This window comes from Marmota marmota, unplaced genomic scaffold, assembly GCF_001458135.2.
Source record: "Marmota marmota marmota unplaced genomic scaffold, marMar, whole genome shotgun sequence".
Classification (NCBI taxonomy): domain Eukaryota; kingdom Metazoa; phylum Chordata; class Mammalia; order Rodentia; family Sciuridae; genus Marmota; species Marmota marmota.
In genome coordinates this window covers 8395-28405 of record NW_026000255.1, presented here as the reverse complement: position 1 = coordinate 28405, position 20011 = coordinate 8395, and the positions used below count along the sequence as shown (strand labels likewise).

At 34.5% G+C, this 20011-nt stretch overlaps 1 protein-coding gene across 1 annotated transcript in view; it reads left to right on the top strand.

The window, feature by feature from the left end:
* The first annotated feature begins 4731 nt into the window (after positions 1-4731).
* The window catches only part of LOC107159960 (zinc finger X-linked protein ZXDB-like), a 23658-nt gene continuing 8378 nt past the window's right edge, over positions 4732-20011 (top strand). Inside the window, exons 1-2 of the mRNA XM_048796708.1 lie at positions 4732-4775; positions 5638-5722. Coding sequence (XP_048652665.1) covers positions 4732-4775; positions 5638-5722 — 129 coding nt within the window. The remainder of the gene's footprint in view (positions 4776-5637; positions 5723-20011) is intronic.

The window sequence follows — 20011 nt, the reverse complement described above, 5'->3', positions numbered from 1 at the left end:
TAAAACATGCATGAAACTTGAAGACATTATGCTAATTGAAATATGCCAGTCTCAGAAGGCAAATGCTGTGTTATATCACTTATATGTGAAATCTTTCATTATTTTTCTTTCAGACAGACATGTAGAAACATAAAACTTTTACTCATTAATGGTGTAACATGTTATGTTTTAAAATATGTACACATTGCATACCTAAACATATGTATCCTCATATTTTTATTATTTCTTTATGGTACAATTTTCTCTTTTTTTCTTCTTTTTTAATTGATTTAAAAAAATAAATGACAGCAGAATGCATTACAATTCTTATTACACACCAATGTGTGTCTTCATACATGTACTTTGGATAATGATGTCTATCACATTCCACCATCCTTGTAACTTTGTGAAATATTCACTACATTATTTTCATCTAGATTCACCTACTATGTGATAGTATGCTAGAAATTATTACTCTTATGTAACTGTAACTTAGTACTCATTGATTAACCTTACCCCATCTGTCTCCCAATCCTACATTTTTAGGCTTCTGATAATCACCATTCTACTCTCGACTTCTTTGAGAGTAAATAATTAGATTCCACATATGAGTAAAATCATGTGGTATGTGTCTTTCTGTGGATGGTTTATTTGACCCAACATAATGATCTCCAGTTTTATTCACATTGTTGGATATCATTCTTTGTTACGGTTGAATAGTAACTCATTGTATAATGTGCATACTTTCTTACTGTTGATAAACAATAAGGTTGTTTCCAATTCTTGGCTATTGTGAATAGTTCAGCAATGGAAGTGGTAATTCATATCTTTTTGACATACTGATTTCATTTCCATTGAACATATACCCATGGAAGATGGTTGGGTTATATATGGTATTTCTACTATTAATTTAGTGAGGAACCACTATATGTTTTCCAAAATGGCAGTTATTAATTTAAATTCCCATTCGTTGTGTGAAAGTGTTTCCTTTTCGTCATATTCTTGCCATCATTTGAGATACGTAGTCTTTTTGATGTAGTGATTCCTATTGGAGTAAAGTGACATTTTATTGTGGGCTTGATTTTCATCTACCTAATGATTACTTGTGGGGAGACACTCTGAATGACCCATGCCTTCCATCCTGAAGCAAGAGACTCTGACTTATCACTACATTTCATAGTGACTTGGGCATTGTCCAGGTTCAGAAAGTTGAGGGCAAGTCTTCAGATGTAGTTGACACCCCTTGGGTTGAATTACACTCACCTGTCCCTTGTAACCCTGCCCCTTCTGGTCTTTTTTGGATAGAACTTTCTAAGAACAAAGGTCGCCCTCCCCATAAAGCCCACTTCCAAATGGGCTTGCTCTCTCTCACCAGCCTCTCATGAGTTTCTCTTGCTCTCACATTTGGGGAGCCTGAAACCAAGAGTGGAGAAGCCATCCTAATGCTTGTTTAAAGGTAAAGTGTTTGTGTTTCATTTGGTGTCCCTAGAAATTCACATGAGCAACCTTAAGCTCAGCTGCCCACATGGGTTGGGGGCAGCAGATGGCGCCTGGAACAAGGGACTGCTTGGCGTGAATTTCCAGGTTGACTGAAAGAATGTGTATAGAAATTTAGTGAACCATGTTTTTTGGGGGGGCGGGGGTTACAGAGGAAGCAGACAGTTTCAGAGCCAGGGACATTAAATAATTATGGGCAGTTTCATGTCTTCAGATAAAGAAGTGTATTTAATAATACTGGAGACGATAATCAACCCGAGAGGAAAACAAGTCAGGAGAGCCCAGCTGGCTCAGTTCCTGAAAACAGTTAGCAACCTATGCCCATGTTTTGAGAGCAAGATTCACCAGAATTGTGTACTTGGGAGAGGATAGAAAGAAAATTGTATAAAGGCTGTCTCTCTGCCAAGCTATCTAAAAGTACAATAGAGAGTGTTCAGAAGGTCTGGACTGCTTTAGAAATGTATCTTTTTGAAGATCAATAACAGGATCAATGGTCTGCTGAGGACCTGTTGAAAGGGCTTCAGAGAGCCCTGGGGAGTTTGGAGTAAGAGAAACGGCCTGAGGCTGCTTCCAAGTGGTTTTCTGTTTCTGTGGAGGGACTGAGGGCAGAGTCAATTTTTGCTCATTTTACAGCTCACAAACTGCAGACAGATGGCTTCAGAGCAAGACCTAAGACCAAAGGTTCAGTCTCTGTTGAGCCAGACAGACCCAGATGTTTAAAGGAGCACCAAAGGGCATGTTCCAGAGAGAAAACTAGCCCTGATTGGATTCCTGTGAGGCAGATTCAAAATGGAGAGGAAAAAATGGTCAGGAATATACTGACAAAAAGAATCACAATCTGAGGGGACTCAGTCAGAAGGTGAGGAAGACTTAAATGAGGGTTTTGGTAAATTACGTCTAGCTGACCCTGTGCCTGCCATTTGGATTCCTCTGCTCTCCTCTGGGAGAACGGGGTTCAATAATTACTCTGAACTGGTGGTCACCATGCTTATGCCCCTATAATGTGGCCTTAGAATAGCACAGGAAGCAGGGGAAGACATTACAGGTTTTCAACTTTTTGCAGTCTTTGAGCAGATTAATAAACAAAACCAGCATGTCCGCAAGCATGCTGCAGTTCCTTTTAAGACTGTCAAGGAGCTCAAAAGCACTTGCTGTACCTATGGTCCAAACTCAACCTTTGTGCAAAGCCTGCTTGATTCGTTATGCCATGAGCCTTTACCCCCAAAATGACTGGATTTCTATGACAAAAGCTTGCCTTTCCGGGGGTGATTATCTCCTTTGGTGATCTCATTGGAATGATTATTGCACCAAACAGGCTGAGAGGAGCAGGAGGCAAGGCTTTGATTCCCCTTTGGAGATGTTAATGAGAACTGGGGAATTTGCAGACCCAGAGAGACAACTGAATTGTGACCTATCCATTTATGATCAGATCACTGCATGTGCCAAAAGGGCTTGGTGTGAAATATCTTCCTGGGATCAGTCTAGATTGGATTTTAGTCAGATTAAACAGGGATTAGAAGAACAATTCTCTGATTTTTTTGGCACGCCTGTACCAAGCAGTGAACAGATCAATCAGAGAGTCAAATGCCTCTGAGTTCATAGTCAAACAGCTAGAATTTGAAAATGCCAATAATTTTGTCAGGTCATTCTCCAACCCCATCAGAAGAAAGGGACAGTTTCTGAGTTAATTTGCCTTTATGTAGATGTTGGTCCCACAAAATTACAAGGTTTTATATGCTCGCCGGGGCTTTAAAACAGGTACTCCAGCCCCAATCCTGGAGACACAGTTCTTGAGGGTGCTGTTTCAATTGTGGCAGGACTGGGCATTTGGCTTAGGACTGTGAATATCTGCGCAATAGGCAGAGACCTCTCCCAGTTCATGCTGGCAATGCTACTGGACAGAAAACCTCATGGCAAGGGGAGATGGGGACAGATATGGCACCATCATTTCTGACCTCACTTCTGCCTCCCTCAGGGCCAAAAAACAAAAGACAGGGCCTACCCCAGGCCCCCCAAACAATGGGGGCTCTGCAGTGTGCACGGGAAGAGAAATCAGAGTCCTAGACTTTGATGTCATCAGACCTGGCCATGGCAGCTCAGTCACTATTACCAGCCAGCTTCACCCAAATGGTACTTTTATGTCCAGCCCTGGTAATAAATTTAATACCTAAAATGGGACTGCAGCGAGTTTATACTGGAATCTGTGGGTCATTACCCCCAGATGACTGTAAAAAGTTTGCCTTTAGTATCCCAGCAATTAATTTTAAAGAACCAGTTAAAAGATATTGCTGAAAAGTGTTGCCTCAAGGAATGCATAACAGTTTGACCCTATGTCAAAATTATGTAGCACAGGCTATCTTGCCTGTGAGGCAAAAATTCCCTGATGCATATGTTATTTATTTTCTGGATGACATACTTTTAGCTCATGCTAATCCAGATGTACTTTTAAAAAATTTTGCCCAATTGGAGACTTCACTCACAGCAATGGGTTTGTGCAGTGCACTTCAGAAGGTACAAAAAACATCTTCTTTTCAATATATAGGTCATGTGATTGAAGGACATAAATTTACAAATAAGAGTCAAGGAGCTGCACACCCTTAATAATTTTCAAAAATTATTAGGGGATATTAATTGGCTGAGGCCATCTTCAAAGCTAACTACTTCAGATTTGAGACCTTTATTCCAGATAATACAGGGGATCCTTCTCCAACTTCTTCTCATCAGTTCACAGCAGAAGTGAGAACGGCTTTGAGGAAAGATAAAATTGCTATTAAAAATTCTCAACTTACTAGAATTAATCCACAAGAGCCTACATGTTAATTAATATTTCCAACTGCTTATGCTCCTACAGGGATGATATGACAAATATTGAAAGTTATTGAGTGGATTCATTTAGCCCTGTCCTCAAAAGTCATTAACTCCTTTTCATGATTTTGTTGCTCAATTAATTATAAAGGGCAGAACAAGAGTTTTACAGCTAGTTGAATCAGAACCTAATATTATAATCATTCCATGCTTGGCTTTTTCAAACTTCTAATTTTTGGAAAGTAGCCTTTGCTAATTTTCCTGGTCAGATAGGGAGTCTTTATCCTTGTGATAAAATTATTTAATTTGGATTGGTAACTCCATTCATATTTCCAAGGATTGTACATGCACAACCAATAGATAATGCACTAACAGTATTCACTTATGGCTCAAGCTCAGGTAAAGCAGGTTTTTATAGTCATGCTCATGCATAGGTAATACAAATGTCATATGCTTCTGTCCAACGAGCAGATCTTCAAGCTCTCATTTGTGCTGTAAGTCATTTTGAAAATGAGCCCATAAATATTTATTCTGGCAGCATATATACAGTTGGAGTTACAAACAATATTGAAAATTTAATTATTGGGTATACATCATTACAAGAGTTTTTCAATTTGTTTTATACCCTACAAAGGATGGTGCAAATGCAAAAGCACCCATGTTTTATAGGCCACATACAGGTCCACACTAATCTTTCAGGGCCTCTAACCTCAGGTAATGATAAGATTGAAAAATTGGTTGCTGTTAGTCAGCAAATGTCTTTGTATGACTGTGCACAAGCTTCACATTCTTTGCATCATCAAAATGCTTCTAGCTTACATAAAAATGAATATTTATTGCTTCAATGATCACAGATTTGGTGGCCATATCTCAAAATATTCAACATGAAAATTTTCTTAATAATTTGGCTCAGCATACTTCCAAGGCTCTTCTAATCAAATAAATATTGATGAAAGGATTGAGACTAAGTTAATGCCTTAGATGCTACTTTCATAAATATTGGTAATGAACTTTTGGCTTTAAAATTCAAGGAAAGACTTAAATGTCACACTAGCTATAAGTTTGTGTGTGTTACTGCTGCCAAATACAATGCTTCCCAATGGAATTGGAAGAAGGTTAAAAACCATTTGTTGGGTATTTGGCAAAATAATAACAGCTTGGATCTTTTGGAGCTACATCATCATATTCAAGATATACAAAAAAGTAAGATTGATTTGTTGGCTCCTACTTCTTTAGCCTATCAAAAACTTAAAGAATTGAAGGGTTTTAACCCTGGAAACATTCTTAAACATTCTGCATGGTATATCCTTGTATTGTTCTCTTTGCTACTAATTCTCTATTGTATTGTAATTGTAGGATGAGCCTTCAAAACAAGGACTCCAGGACTCGAAATAGTGAACCATCACCTGCTTTTGCAAAGAAAGAAGAGGGAATATGTGGGGTATCACTCTGAATGACCTGCACCTTCCATCCTGAAGCAAGAGGCTCTGACCATTCACTACATTTCATAGTGACTTGGGTGTTCTCCAGGTTCAGGAAGTTGACGGAATGTTTTCAGATGTAGGTGACAACACTTGGGTTGAATTACACTCACCTATCCCTTGTAACCCTGCCTCTTCTGGTCTTTTTTGGATAGAACTTTCTAATAACAAAGTTCCCCCATAAAAGCCCACTTCCAAATGGGCTTGATCTTCCTCGCCAGCCTCTCATGAGTTTATCTTGCTCTCCATTTGGGGAGCCTGAGTCCAAGAATGGAGAAGCCATCATAAAGCTTGTTTAAAGGTAAAGTGTTTGAGTTTTATTTGGTGTCCCTGGAAATTCACACAAGTGACCTTAAGTTTCGCTGCCTGCACAGGTTGGGGACAGCAATTACTAATGTTGAACATTTTTTGTTTCTTCTGGCTATTTGACTGTATTCTGATAAGAAATATCTAATTAATGTACTGCCCATTTCTTCCATATTTTTATTAGTGCATTGTACTTGTACATAATGGTTGGATTTGTTGTTACATATTCATACATGCGCACAATATAACAATATGATTTTTCCAATATTATTCTTTAGTATTTCCCCTTGATGGCCATTGCTTGATTGATTGATTGATACTGGGGACTGAACCTAGGGGTGCTATAGCACTGAGCTATATCCCTAGTCATTTTGATTATTAGTTTTTAAAACTTTGAGACAGGATCTCGCTAAGTTGCTTAGGGCCGTGCTAAGTCACTGAAGCTGGCCTTGAATCTGTGATCCCTCTGCCTTAGCCTACAAGTGGTTAGTATTGCAGGCATGCAATACCATATTTGGCTATTGCCCATTTTTTAAAAAGAAAATATTTCATTTAGTTGTAAATGTACCTATTTTTTTTAAAAAAATAATTTATCTATATGCAGTGCTGAGAATCAAACCCAGTGCCTCAAAAAGAAAGGCAAGCACTCCATCACTGAGGCACAACCCCAGCCCAATTGCTCATATTTTAATTGAGCTATCTGTTTTTTTGTTTTGGTTTTGTTTTGACTTCACTATTGAGTTTCTGGAGTTCTTTATATGCTGTGGATATCAAACCCTTGTCAGCTGTATGGTTTTATGGTTCTCCCACTCTATGGGCTGTTGTTGCACTCCATTGTTTACTTTGCCATGCAACAGCATTTTCATTTTTAGTAATTCCATTTGTCTACTTTTTCTTTCAATTTCTGAGCTTTTGTGGTCTTGTCCAAGAAATCCTTGCCCATTCCAATGTCTTAAAGCATGTTTATATCTTTGATTCCAGGACTATCATAGTGTAAGATCTTTTGTTAAGTCTTTAATCCATTTTAATCTTCTATTGTATGTGCTGAGATATGTGGTTTAATTTCACTGTTTTGTATATAAATATGTAAATTTCATAGCACAATTTAATCTAGACTGTTCATTCTCCACTGCATATTATTAGCACCTTTGTTGAAAATCAGTTGCCTGTAGACTGTGGGTTTAATTATAGGCCTTCCATTCTTTTGCATTCTTCTGTCTGTTTGTATGCCAATACCATGCTGTTTTTATTATCAAAGATTGGTAATATGTTTTGAGGTCAGGTGTGTCCTGACCTTTGTTCTTTTTCCTCAATATAGCTTTAACTATTCATAGTTTAATGTGGTTACACATACAAATTAGGTTTTTTGCAGTTCTCTGAAGAATGTCCTTCAAATTTTGATAAGGTTTACATTGAATCTGTAAGTGGCTATAGGTAGCATGTTCACTTTAATAATATTCTTCTGATTCATAAATACTGAATATATTTCATATTTTTGTTCAATTTCTTTCCTCAACTTTTGTAAATAGCATTGTAGAGATCTTTCATCTCGTTTGTTAAATTTATTTTTCAGGTACTTCCTTTTGGGCTATTGCAAATGGGATTGCTTTATTTCAATTTTAGATAACTTGCTATTGCAATATAATTTTGTATTCTACAAATTTGCTAAATTCAATTTGACTTCTTTTTCAATTTGAATTTAATTTAGATTCCTTTTATTTCTTTCTCTTGACTCATTACTACAGTAAGGATTTCCAGCACAGATGTGTTAGTCAGCTTTTTATCACTGTGACTCAATATCTGGGAAAAACAACTTAGGGGAGAAGGAAAGATTCATTTTGTCTCATGGTTACAGGATTTTCAATCCACGGTTATATGATTCAAACTATAAGAAATATGTTGAATAGAAGCAGCGAATGTGGGCATCTTTGTTTTATTCCTGATCTTAGAGAGAAAGCTTTCAGCTTTCCCCCATTAAGTGTAATATTGGCTGTTGGCTTATTATTAATGGCCTTTGTTATGCTTTCCTGTATGCCTATTTTGAATTTTTATCATGAAGGGATGTAAAACTTTTTTTCAAATATCTTTTCTGCATCAATTGAGATCACCATATGGTTTTTGCCCTTCATTATGTTGACATAGTGTATCCTATATATTGATTTGAATATATTGAACTATCCTTGCATCTATGGAACATTTTGAACTTCATCATAGGGAATAAAAGTTTTAATGTGCTATTGGATTCAGCTTGTTAGCATTTTGTTGAGAATTTTTGCATCTATTTCTGCCATACATATTAGACAATAATTGTGCAGCTCCTTGGTTTTAGGAGCCAAGAAAATTGCCTTATAGAATTACGTTTGGAAGAATTGCTTCATGTTCTACTTTATGGAGTAACTTAAGTAGAATTGGTACGAGTTCTTTTAAATGTATGGTAGAATTAATCAGGGAAGCCATCTAGTTCTAGATGGTAGTTTTTTTTTTTTTTTTTCCTGATTCAATTTCCTTACTTGTTATTGGTCTGTTCAGGTTTTCTATTTCTTCCTTATTTACTCTTGATGAGATATATGTATCTAGGAATATGTACATTACATCAAGTTTTGAAATTTGTTTGCATACAGTTGTTCATTATAATCTCTAATAATCTGTGATGTCAGCTGTAATCCCCCACCTTTTGATCTATGATTTTATTTATTTGAAAATTCTCTTTTGCTTAGTCTAAGAGTTTGTCTATTCTATTTGGAACAACTTGTCTTTTGTAATCTTTTATAATTTTTCAGTCTCCATTTTATTTACTTCTGCACTGATCTTCATTATTTCTTTCCTATTACTAATTTGGATTTTAGTTTGTTGCTTTACTAGTTCCTAGATATGCAGTGATACAGCATTTATTTAATATCTTTCTATTTTGATATAAGCATTGATTACTATAAGCTTCCAATTTACTACTGATTTTTCCAGTATTTCCTAACTTTGGGTATGCTGTCTCCAACTTCATTCATTTCATTTTTTAAAAATTTCCATGTTGAGTTCTCCCTTGATCATTCAAATGTATAACTGTCACATACTTTTATAGTTCACAAAGTTTTTATACTGACTTCTGGTTTTATTAACTTGTGTTAAGCAAATATACTTAAAAGAATATCCATTTAAAAATGAGACTTCTTTTGTGGCTTAATTTGTGATCTATTTTGGAGACTGTGTCATGTGCTGAGACTAATGTGAATTCGGCAGCTGTTAGATGGAATATTCTGTATGTATCTCTTCAGTTAATTTTGTCTATAGTGCAATTTACATCTGCTTTTTCTTTTTTGACTGTTTGAATGATAGTTCTACTGCTGAAAGTGATGTGTTAAAGTCTCTAACTATCATTTACTGGAGACTATTTCTCCCTTTGTCTATTAAAATTTGATCTCTATATTTGGTTCCCCTGATATTAAGTGCTTATTATATCTTTAGAATATGCTCTTGTTGAGTTGACCCTATATAGTTGATTAGGTTTTTAGGCTTAGGTTTTATTTTAGTCTTTCAAATTTGGCTTTTTTTTCCCTTGACTCTACAAAAATTCTAAGCAAGCTGCTAATTTCCTCTGATTTCATATTCATTTCTGCTATTTCTTCCGTGGATGGTACCCAGGTCTATGTTTGCTGGGAGTCTGCTGTTGTCATGTTGCCACTTTTTCATTACCAGAGGGCTATCCAACTTCAGGTTTGCCCCAAACACCTTGTTGGTGTGTTGTTCACAAAATACCAAGAATTCTTAGAATGGCAGAAAGATCAATAGAGGGAAGGGAGCATGAGTTGGGGAAAGGGAAAGGGAAGGAGAGGTACTGGGGTCTGAATTAAAATAAGATATATTCTATATTTATATTATTATGTCAAAATGGATCCCACTGTCATGTATAAAAGAACCAATAAAATAAAAAGAGTGATCTGTCCCCACAAACCTCTCCCTGGATCTGCATAGGCCCAGATTCTTTGCCTATCATTACCAAATATGTGGTAAGGCACTGAGCATCATATGAGATACAGGTAATGTTACCATGAATAGATGAGCCCCAGTATCCTATATCTGTGGTTATCAATGCTACCAAACTGTGTCACACCCTGACCCCGCAGCCCAAGATCATCACAACACTGGGTAGGATGAAGGCCAACACTGCTATGGTCTGCTTGTATTCTGAGATGGACTCCTGGTCCAAGACCACAACCAGCCAGAGTTAATGCTAGCTTGGAAAAAAAAAAAGTCTGATAGACTAGGGCCATGTGTCTTCTCCTGAAATTGGAATATTCCGGAGGCTTCAGATGCACAAAGACCTGGGAATAGAAGTCAAAAGGATGTGCTAGATGTTTTACCAGACCAGCATTAATTTCCAGAGGAAAGTCTTGTGCATACTAGACTGTTCTACTACCAGCAAATGCACCATGATGTGTTGCTTTAATTCAGGGTCCTATTGTTAAAGTCAGTCCCTTGACCATACAGATTGATGTTAAATTGATCTGAACCTGAGTATCATAGGTATAAGGACCTGCACAGTCTCAAGGGTACACTGAAGTCAACACTGCAGCTCATCATGATCCAGTCCAACATAGGACTATCCACTGGATGACAGATGTGTGTTTGGTGCTGAGACAGTTGCAGAACCACATCTGCAATAGTTAGTCTTGCTGTAGTTATGATGCCCAAGTTTGGAGAACACAGTCCCCTGATCAACAATGCTAAAGGTAAGCTGAGTTATACTTGAATCTTACAGCCATAGGGGACTGAGAGAGGAGGGCAGATGTGTCCCAGGCCCACTCCAAAGTTGGAACTTATGTAGGCCAAAACTTGAGTCTGTCTCATCAATGTGTGTGGTTCTAACACTGAGGCCAGTCTAAAGTCTCCATTTGTGAGGTTTGACTTGCCTGAGGGGCCCTTAGTTTCTGTTGAATGATAGGTTTCACAATGGCAAACTGGTACTCAGATCTAACACAAAGCTCTGTACAAGCTTCTGTGCCCTCCTCTAGCAGAGTTTAACTCTTTGCTCTTTCTAATGAGGTTGGAGAAAGGGTAGGGAAAGCATTTATTCATATGGGTGCATGGAATTTTATTGGCTCAGTCTCTGGGTGTTTTCCTCATACCTAATAATGGTCATGAGGCTTTGCCTCATACTGGTTTCACCAAAGCTGGCTTAGTACTGGGTTTCAAGTCTAAGGTCTGGACTTAATTCTCTCTTTCCCCAAAGCAGGAAGAATCTTTCTTCATTCTATGTTTCTTGGAGTTGTAAAAGGGACAACATAAGCAACTTTTTCTTTCCTGCCTTCTTCATTCAGTATGTCTTTCAGTTTTATTATATTAAAAGCAGGCACTATGTTCCCTCATCCTATTTCCTTAGCTATTGGAAAAGTAGCTGAGTATGTGAATAGCTGTTCAACTTGTGCTTCTGGGGATCTGGTGACTGAAGGATCAAATTCAGCTACCATTTTGAACCGCCTATCTGGCCCTTTAATTTATATATGTAATCTCAAAAAGGCAAACTTTTTCCTAGCTGATGCTGCTCTCGGGGACAAAGAGGAAATAATGGGAAGGAGGGTGATGGGATAGGAAAAGACAGTGAAATGAATCTGACCTAACTTTCCTAAATACATACATGAATATACCACAAAAACCTCACCATCATGTACATCCACAGGCACTAATTTTAAAAGAAACTATAAATAAATAGTACAAAGATAAGTAGATTAGAGGGGAGGGAATAGGAGGAAGGGAGGAGGAGAGGGATGAGGAGAGGACTGAATTAGTGAAAATTATATTTCATACTTTAATAATTACTTCAACATGAATCCTAACCTAGCATTGTCATGGCAAAAAGTACTTGAAAGTCTGATGTCACCTTGCTGTCAGTCAAAAGTCAAGGGGTAGACCTGGGTGGGACTCTGTGGAAACTTCCATGGGAACTCCACTAAAACTGAAGTAAATGAGAGGTAAATTATCTCACCTGAGAGGACCCACTCTCTCCCTTGAGAATATCCCCCTTTCTCTTTTCCTATTCCTTCTATAAACTCATTCTTGTTACTCTATTCTGACTTGATTGCATGAATAGGGGTTTGAAAAGGAGGTTTTCACACTGCATCTGTTTCCCAGAAGGCCCCCAGGTCTGTAACACATTCAGACCTTCAAATTAACAGACAATTCCCACCTATATTATGGAGGGTAACTGCTTACTCAAAGTTCAACTATTTAAATGTTAATCTCATCCAAACCACCCTCCAAACTGACAAATAAAATGAGCCTCATAGGTGACATCACATACAGACATGCTGACCACTGGAAAGCAAATGCTTTTTTCTGGAAAAATGATAATTCTTCATCAAGATTTAAACACTGAGTACAAGATGACCAGGAAATATTTAAGGTAGGAGAAACAATATGTGATGGCCCAGAAATGAAGCTATTTCATTCCAAGAAATAAAAGAAGTTCAGGATAGCAGGATTTTATCCATAGGACAAGAAATAGAAATCTGGAGACTTAAAAAGTTTGGGCTTCAATCTAAGACTAACAAGAAGAAATTGAAAGAGTTGGATTAAGACAGTAAAAAGTAAGGTTTATGCTTCATAAAGGTGATTATAACTGCTAACAAAGGTTAGAAATATATAAAATATATCATAGGAGTCAAGCCAAATGAAAATAACATATTGACTCAAGAAAGTAGCATTAAGCATGGAGAAGTTTAGACATAATTCAGGGATGATTATGATATTTAAGTAATTTAAGTGACAAACTGTAAGTATAAGCAGAGGGAGTATGATGATGTGTAGATTTTGGTTTGATCCATGGAGAGAAATGATGAATACACAATTTATGAGATTAAAACTTATTCATTTTATACATGCTGAGTTTGAGTCGTCTGTAGAGAACCTAAACTTAGATAAATAAAACTGGAAAGGCAAACCAAACTCTATGAATTAAAACAAATCATTATTCCATAAAAATTAAGTTGGTAAGAAAGATTTAGGATTACAGGAGGAAAAAAAACCCAGGAAATCACATACAAAAATTTTCAACATATACTATAGAATCACTTCATTATTTTTAGTACTATTTGTTCAAAGTCATTTAAATGAAGTATAGAATTACTTTTAGTTATTCTGACAGAGTAGATATAAATAAAACTTTGGCTTTAAATATTTGTTGTTTTACTCATTATATGACATATCATTATATTTGTCTGTGCAATATTGCTGTACACAAAGTATGTTATTGAGATCATTAACTATGAAATTTGTATATTATAATTGACAAGGATGGAGTCTATGGATTGGTTTTGTAGTTCAGAGGTAAAACACTCACCTAGAATGTGTGAGGCACTGGGTTTGATATCCAGAACCAAAAGTTGGGGGCTAAAGAATTAATGAATGCTACATTGCCAATGTTTATACAATATAAAATGTTATACAAATACAATCAATTGTAAACTGATAAAAAGAATATGTGGAAAAGAAGGTATTATATATAGGTGAAATTAAATTATCAAATATTTAGTAGTTACTTAAAAGTTATTTAAGGGCTGGGGATGTGGCTCAAGCGGTAGCTCACTCGCCTGGCATGCGTGCGGTCCGGGTTCGATCCTCAGCACCACATACAAACAAAGATGTTGTGTCTGCCGAGAACTAAAAAATAAATGTTAAAATTCTCTCTCTCTCTCACTCAATCTCTCTCTTTAAAAAAAAGAAGTTATTTAAATGGAATCTGATTAAGTCATAATGAATTCATTCATGGCTAAAATCTTGGATACTAAACCTGTCTATGGTATTGATCTTTTAGTAGGCCCTGCGATTCAGAAAAACCCATGAAGACAAAATTTTCTAACAAAAATAAAGTAAGTAACTATTAATCTGAATTCTTAAAAACAGGTAAATAGTGATATAACTTTTGTTCTTTTCTAAAATTAACATACTGAAATTTCTCTAAGACTAAGGCATAGGTAGATGATAAAAGAGTCATGCATTCTAGCTACAGGTACCAAGGTTAAGATAGAGTAGGGAAATTTTTTTTATTGAACATGATTTAGCTATTATTTTATATAATATTTTAAATCTAACCCTTGGGACACATTTGTAAATAATACCATTCTCACATCTATACAAGAAGCATTATTATTTCTAGATATTAAAAACATCACAATGAAAATTGGTCTTCTCACTTTAAGATATCTCTATAGCATCAGAGAGACAAAGAAAATGATTATGCCAGAAGCCTTGCTCATAAATTCAAAACCGTACTTTCCTATGATGTAATGTAGAATATAAAAAATTTCATGTGTGAACTGAGGTTGTGGCTTAATGGTAGAGCACTTGCCTCGAACATGTGAGGTACTGGGTTTGTTCCTCAGCACCACATAAAAACAAATAAAAATAGAAAAAAATTTTCATGTGAAAAAGACTCAATGTCCATCTTCTTTAATATCATCTACAGATTTGGGAAACTTACTATGTAAAAATATTTCACAAAAATGAAAAATAAAGTACTAGGAATACATATGAACATATAAATAATATATAAAAATTATTTCACAAAACACCTGAGTTGGATATATAATTAACAGTTAAGATATATTCAGAGAAATAGGCAAAGTGTTAACTAAGTACCGGGAATGGTCTAATCAAAATATCAAATAAGCACAATTTTGCAAATAGTCTTGAAGGTCAAGGATTTGAATCAAAAGCAAAAAGAGAAAAAACAATAATAATTAAAATTAATATGTGTCACGATGAAATATTATTATACAATAGATGCACAAAAGTTTTAGAGTCATTCAAATTGATGTAAAGCCCTACACAGGAAAAGAAAAAAATATTAAGGGAAATGAAGCAATATCTAAAAGGAAAGTTATGCATGTTCAAAGACTGGAAGCCTCAATACTGAATCTCAAATAAAATCCAAGTAGTTTTGTTGTAAAAGTTGACAAGATTCTAAATGTACATGAAAAAAGACAGGGTCAATAATGACCAGAACAATATTATAGAAAAACAAAGTTATGAACTACCATATATCAGGAATTATTATAAAACTAAAGTATTTGAGACTATGTGGTACTAATACAAGGACACACAATAGTACAGAGCAGACAAACTAGCATAGACAGAGACTTTAGCAGATATGGTATGGATAACTTATTTATGACAAAATTATCCCTACAGAACAATAAGGACAAGGTAGTATTTTAATAAATGGGGCTGGGAAAACCAGATATCCAAATGATGGAAAATGTACTTTGTTACAGCCTACCTAATTCAATTTTGAAAATCAATTCCAGGTAAATTATAGATAGAAATGTAAAAAATAAAACAAGTATATAAAAAGCAGTAATTCAGGAGAGTATTTTTTATAGTTTTGTGGTTAGCAATAGTATTTTTAAAAACACAATAGTATTTTTAAAAACACAATAAACAAATAAACACAAACCAAAATACAAAATATCGTAAAACTGAACTACATTAAAAATAAAATATATGTTCCCAAAATTTATAAGAAAGAAAGGAATAGGGTAATACCTTTGTCATATATCTAACTAATAAGTAATTTTAACCTGAATATACCTTTTTAAAAACTCCTAAAAAGAAACAAGAAAAAAATTTAAAACCTTCACCCACTTAGAAAACACAAATCTGCAATAGGATCTTCCTAAAGGAGAAATTCAAAAATTGAAGAGTTATCATGGCTATTAGTCATCAGAAAAATGCAAATATAAAATGACAATAAAATATTACTAGACAACGAATCCTAATGGATAAAATTTTAAAAAGATAAAAATATCAATGTTTTGCAAAGACAATGCGCAACTGAAATCTTCACATACTTTTGCAAACCATTTTTAAAAAACTGTCACTAACTACTGCATCTGAATATATGCTACCAAATTACTCTGCTATTCTACTCCTAAGTGCCTAACCAACAAAATTCCATATGACAATGCTTTAATGGCTATACAATTATTTGTAATAGCCAAAATCTAAAAATGCAAATGCCCATGGGCCTTTTAAAGTATATCATGTGATTCCATATGAAATTCAAATGGATAAATTGCTATGCCCAATAACATGAATGCATATCACAAATATAATGTTGAACAAATGAAGCCAGGCACAACATAATATTTCCTATGTGATTCAATTTATATAAATTAGAAAACTGAATAAAAGTAATCTATAATATTAAAAATCATGCTAGTTTTGGAAAGCAGTGAGACATTTTTTTTTAAAGTATACAAAAAATGTACCTCAGGCTTATAGGATTTTTATTTCTTGTGCAAGGCAATAGTTGCATAATTTCACTTTTTATATTTCTGAAAATTCACTTATATTTGTACACTTTTTGCATGTATGTTATACTTTAATAATATACACAATTGAATATTATTCAGCCATAATGATAATTAAATCCTGTTATTTGTATCAACAGGGATAGACTAGGAGGACATTAAGTTAAGTAAGCCAGGCATAAAAACACAAATACAAAATATTCTCTCTTATATGTGGAAGCTAAAATTGATTTCATAGAAGTGAAGAGTAGAACAATATTCACTAGAGTTTAGGAGAATAGCAGAATGGAAGGAGGGAAGTTGGATAATTGTAAACAATATATAGTTACACAGAAAGAATAAGAATAATGTTCAATAGCACTGTAGGGTGACTATATTTTATAAAAACTTATTATATATTTTATAAAGAACTAGAGGAGCTTGAAGGTTCTCAACAGAAATAAATTATATATGATTAAATATATGGAAATGCTAATTACTCATATATAATCATTACATATTGCATGCATATATTAATTTTTCACACTGTATCCCATACATAATTAAACCTATTATATCCTAAATACTTCTTGAAAAAAATCAATAAACATTTAAAATATGCTATAAATATGAAACACTGTGAAATTATGTAATTATTTGAGATAAAATTTTAAAATAAATAATGAAAACAAAGCTTTCAATGTTAGCATACACGCAATTATCAGATTGCACACTAAATCTTAAATAAGTAAAACTTAAAAGTAAGTTGGGTTTGCACAGAAAGCAGCAAAACAAAAAGCCAACCTATAGAATTTCAGAAAATTTGTAAAAACCACAAATGTGATAAAAGGTTAAGATCCAAAATATATCAGGAATTCCCATAATCCAATAGGAAAACAAAGCAAACCAAACAAAAAACAAAAAACACAAACAGAAAACCACAAATTAGCCAAGAACAATGGCCCTCACTTATAATCCTGTCTACTCAGGTGGCTGCAGCTGGAGGACTGCCAAGTTCAAGGTTAGGCTGGGCAAGTTAGCAAGACCCTTTCTCAAAATATTTTACAAAGGCATTGTGTCTGCCGAAAACTAAAATAAATAAATAAATAAATAAATAAATATTAAAAGAGCTTCCAATATAGCTCAGTGGTGGAACACTTATCTATCATACACAAGGCTTAGAATCAATCCCCAGAACTTCCACTACCCTCCATGAACATAGAAATCCAATTTAAAAATGGCAAATGAAGTGAACTGATGTTGTTCAAAAAAGGTATATAGATGGTCAAAAGATATGAAAAGGTGTTCAACAACATTAATCATCAGGGATGGAAAGCAGTATGAAGGATCCTCAAAAAAATTAAAATAGAGTTATCATATGATCAAGCAATATCACTTCCAGGTGTAAGTTCAGAGGAATTTAAATCAGGAACCTAAAGAGATACCTACACTCCCATGTACATTGCAACATTATTCAAAGGGCCAAGACGTGGAGACAATATAAATGTCTATAGATAGATGAAATGATAGAGTTAATGTGGTATACATAAACAAAGGAATATCATTTAACCTTTAAAAAAAGCAAAATTCTGCTATTTGTGAAAACAGAATGAAACTGGAGGACATGATGCTAAATTCAATAAGTCACAAATAAAGTAATTCAGAAATACTATGTGATATCACTTATGGAAAATTTAAACTCATAGAAGCAGAGAGTATAACTGCATTTTTACAGAGAAGAGGAAAAGAAGTAGTATCCAAGGGTACAAATTTTCACTTATACAAGGTAAATAAGTACTAGAGATCTATTGTACAGCAAAAGGCCTATAGTAAATAATACTATATTATATTCTTAAATTTTTCTAAGAAAACAGGTCATCTGTTAAGTGTTCTTATCAGAAATAATAATGATGTTGTGCAAAATACCATGCACAAGTTACTAATCCCAGGGGAGGATTCCCAACACTTATGCATATTACATATTGGTATTAGAGTTAACAAGGAAAGCACAATATAGTCAAGTATTGGATGGAGTAATGCTTTACTTACACAGAGAAGAGACAAAGAGTTTGGCTTCAATCATGTGTGTGGGTTTCACATGGCTACCAGTCTCTTCTGGCAGCTGACAGGACAATTTGCCTACAGCACACTTCTCACCTGCTGTAGAGAAAGGACTTCATCCCTTTCCCAGGAAAGACAGATACGATATCACTATCTGCAGGTGCCATGTGATCCACACACTTCAAAAGATCAAAGAGACACATTAAGCTACAACAGAGAAAGGAATTATCACACATGTGATAAGCCTAGCACAGGTCATCTGGATTATTTATCCCTTAGTAAGGAAGTTTTCTAGGCCCAAGGTCTGTACTTACACGCATTTGTGGGAGTCAAAAAGACTGTGGGCATGGGACTGCCTTTCCCATAAAATAATAATAATAATAATTATTATTATTATTATTAAAATTATTATTATTATTATTATTATTATTATTATTTTATTATTATTAAGAGGGAAGGAGGAAATTTTAAAAGTAAGTTACTGGTTTTAATAATCTTAATCAAATATCCACTGTAATTGGAAAAGAAAAAACTCTAAAGAACATTTCTTTTCAAGCTCCATTTGTTTGGAATATCAAGTAAAATAATAAACATCTAATTTGACTATATTTTGGCATTTCATATTAAGGAACTAAATTAAGTAAATTTCTGTCTTTACTGTGTTATAATGTATTCTGATGGATTGCTTATGCAGCTAGTATTAGGACAATAAATAATACTTCAATATTTTTATTTGATATATTTTTAATATTTATTTTTAGTTGTAGTTGGATACGATACCTTTATTTTATTCATTTATTTTATGTGGTGCTGAGGACTGAACCCAGGACTTCACACATGGTAGGCGAGTGCTCTACTTCTAAGCCACAACCCCAGCCCTTATTTGATATCTTTATATTGTTAAGTGTACTAGCAAAATTCTAGAGAATATTCAAAAAATGCCTCTATTCTTTCTGTCCAGATGCTGTTGATCAGAGTAAAAAAAATCCTATTGGATCAGATTCCTCTACAAAGGGAGGTATTTACATTACCTTTTAAATTAAAAGAACCATTGATTCCCACACAAAAATATAAAAATTAAATGAAAATTAAAAATTTGGTGTTATTGTAAAATTATCTTTTTTTTGTAGTGTTAGGGCTCAAACACAGAGCCTAGTACATACTAAGCAAGTGCTCTACCACTGAGCTACATCCCCATCCCATACTATATCCTTTTTCCAAACTTTGAGAAAAATTCATAATGCTTTTTTACATTGTCTTCTAAGGAACATATGAATGGAAAGTTAATTGGCTGAAATCCACATATTTCATCATTGTGAAATATTTTTGTTGTGGTTAAAGAATATATTATGAATAATAGCATCACTTTCTAAATAAAATATGAAGTATAATATTCAAGGATTATATATTTTATATTTGGATTTCACAGTTGAAATGCTATCAAATGCCTTTTTAAAATTTTGTTTATTTATTTATTTGTTCTAATCAGATATACATGACAGCAGAATATGCTCTTTGATTCATTGTACACACAAGGAGCACTGGCTTATTTGGTAGAGTATTTGCCTTGCATGCAAAAGATCCTGGGTTCAATCCTCAGCA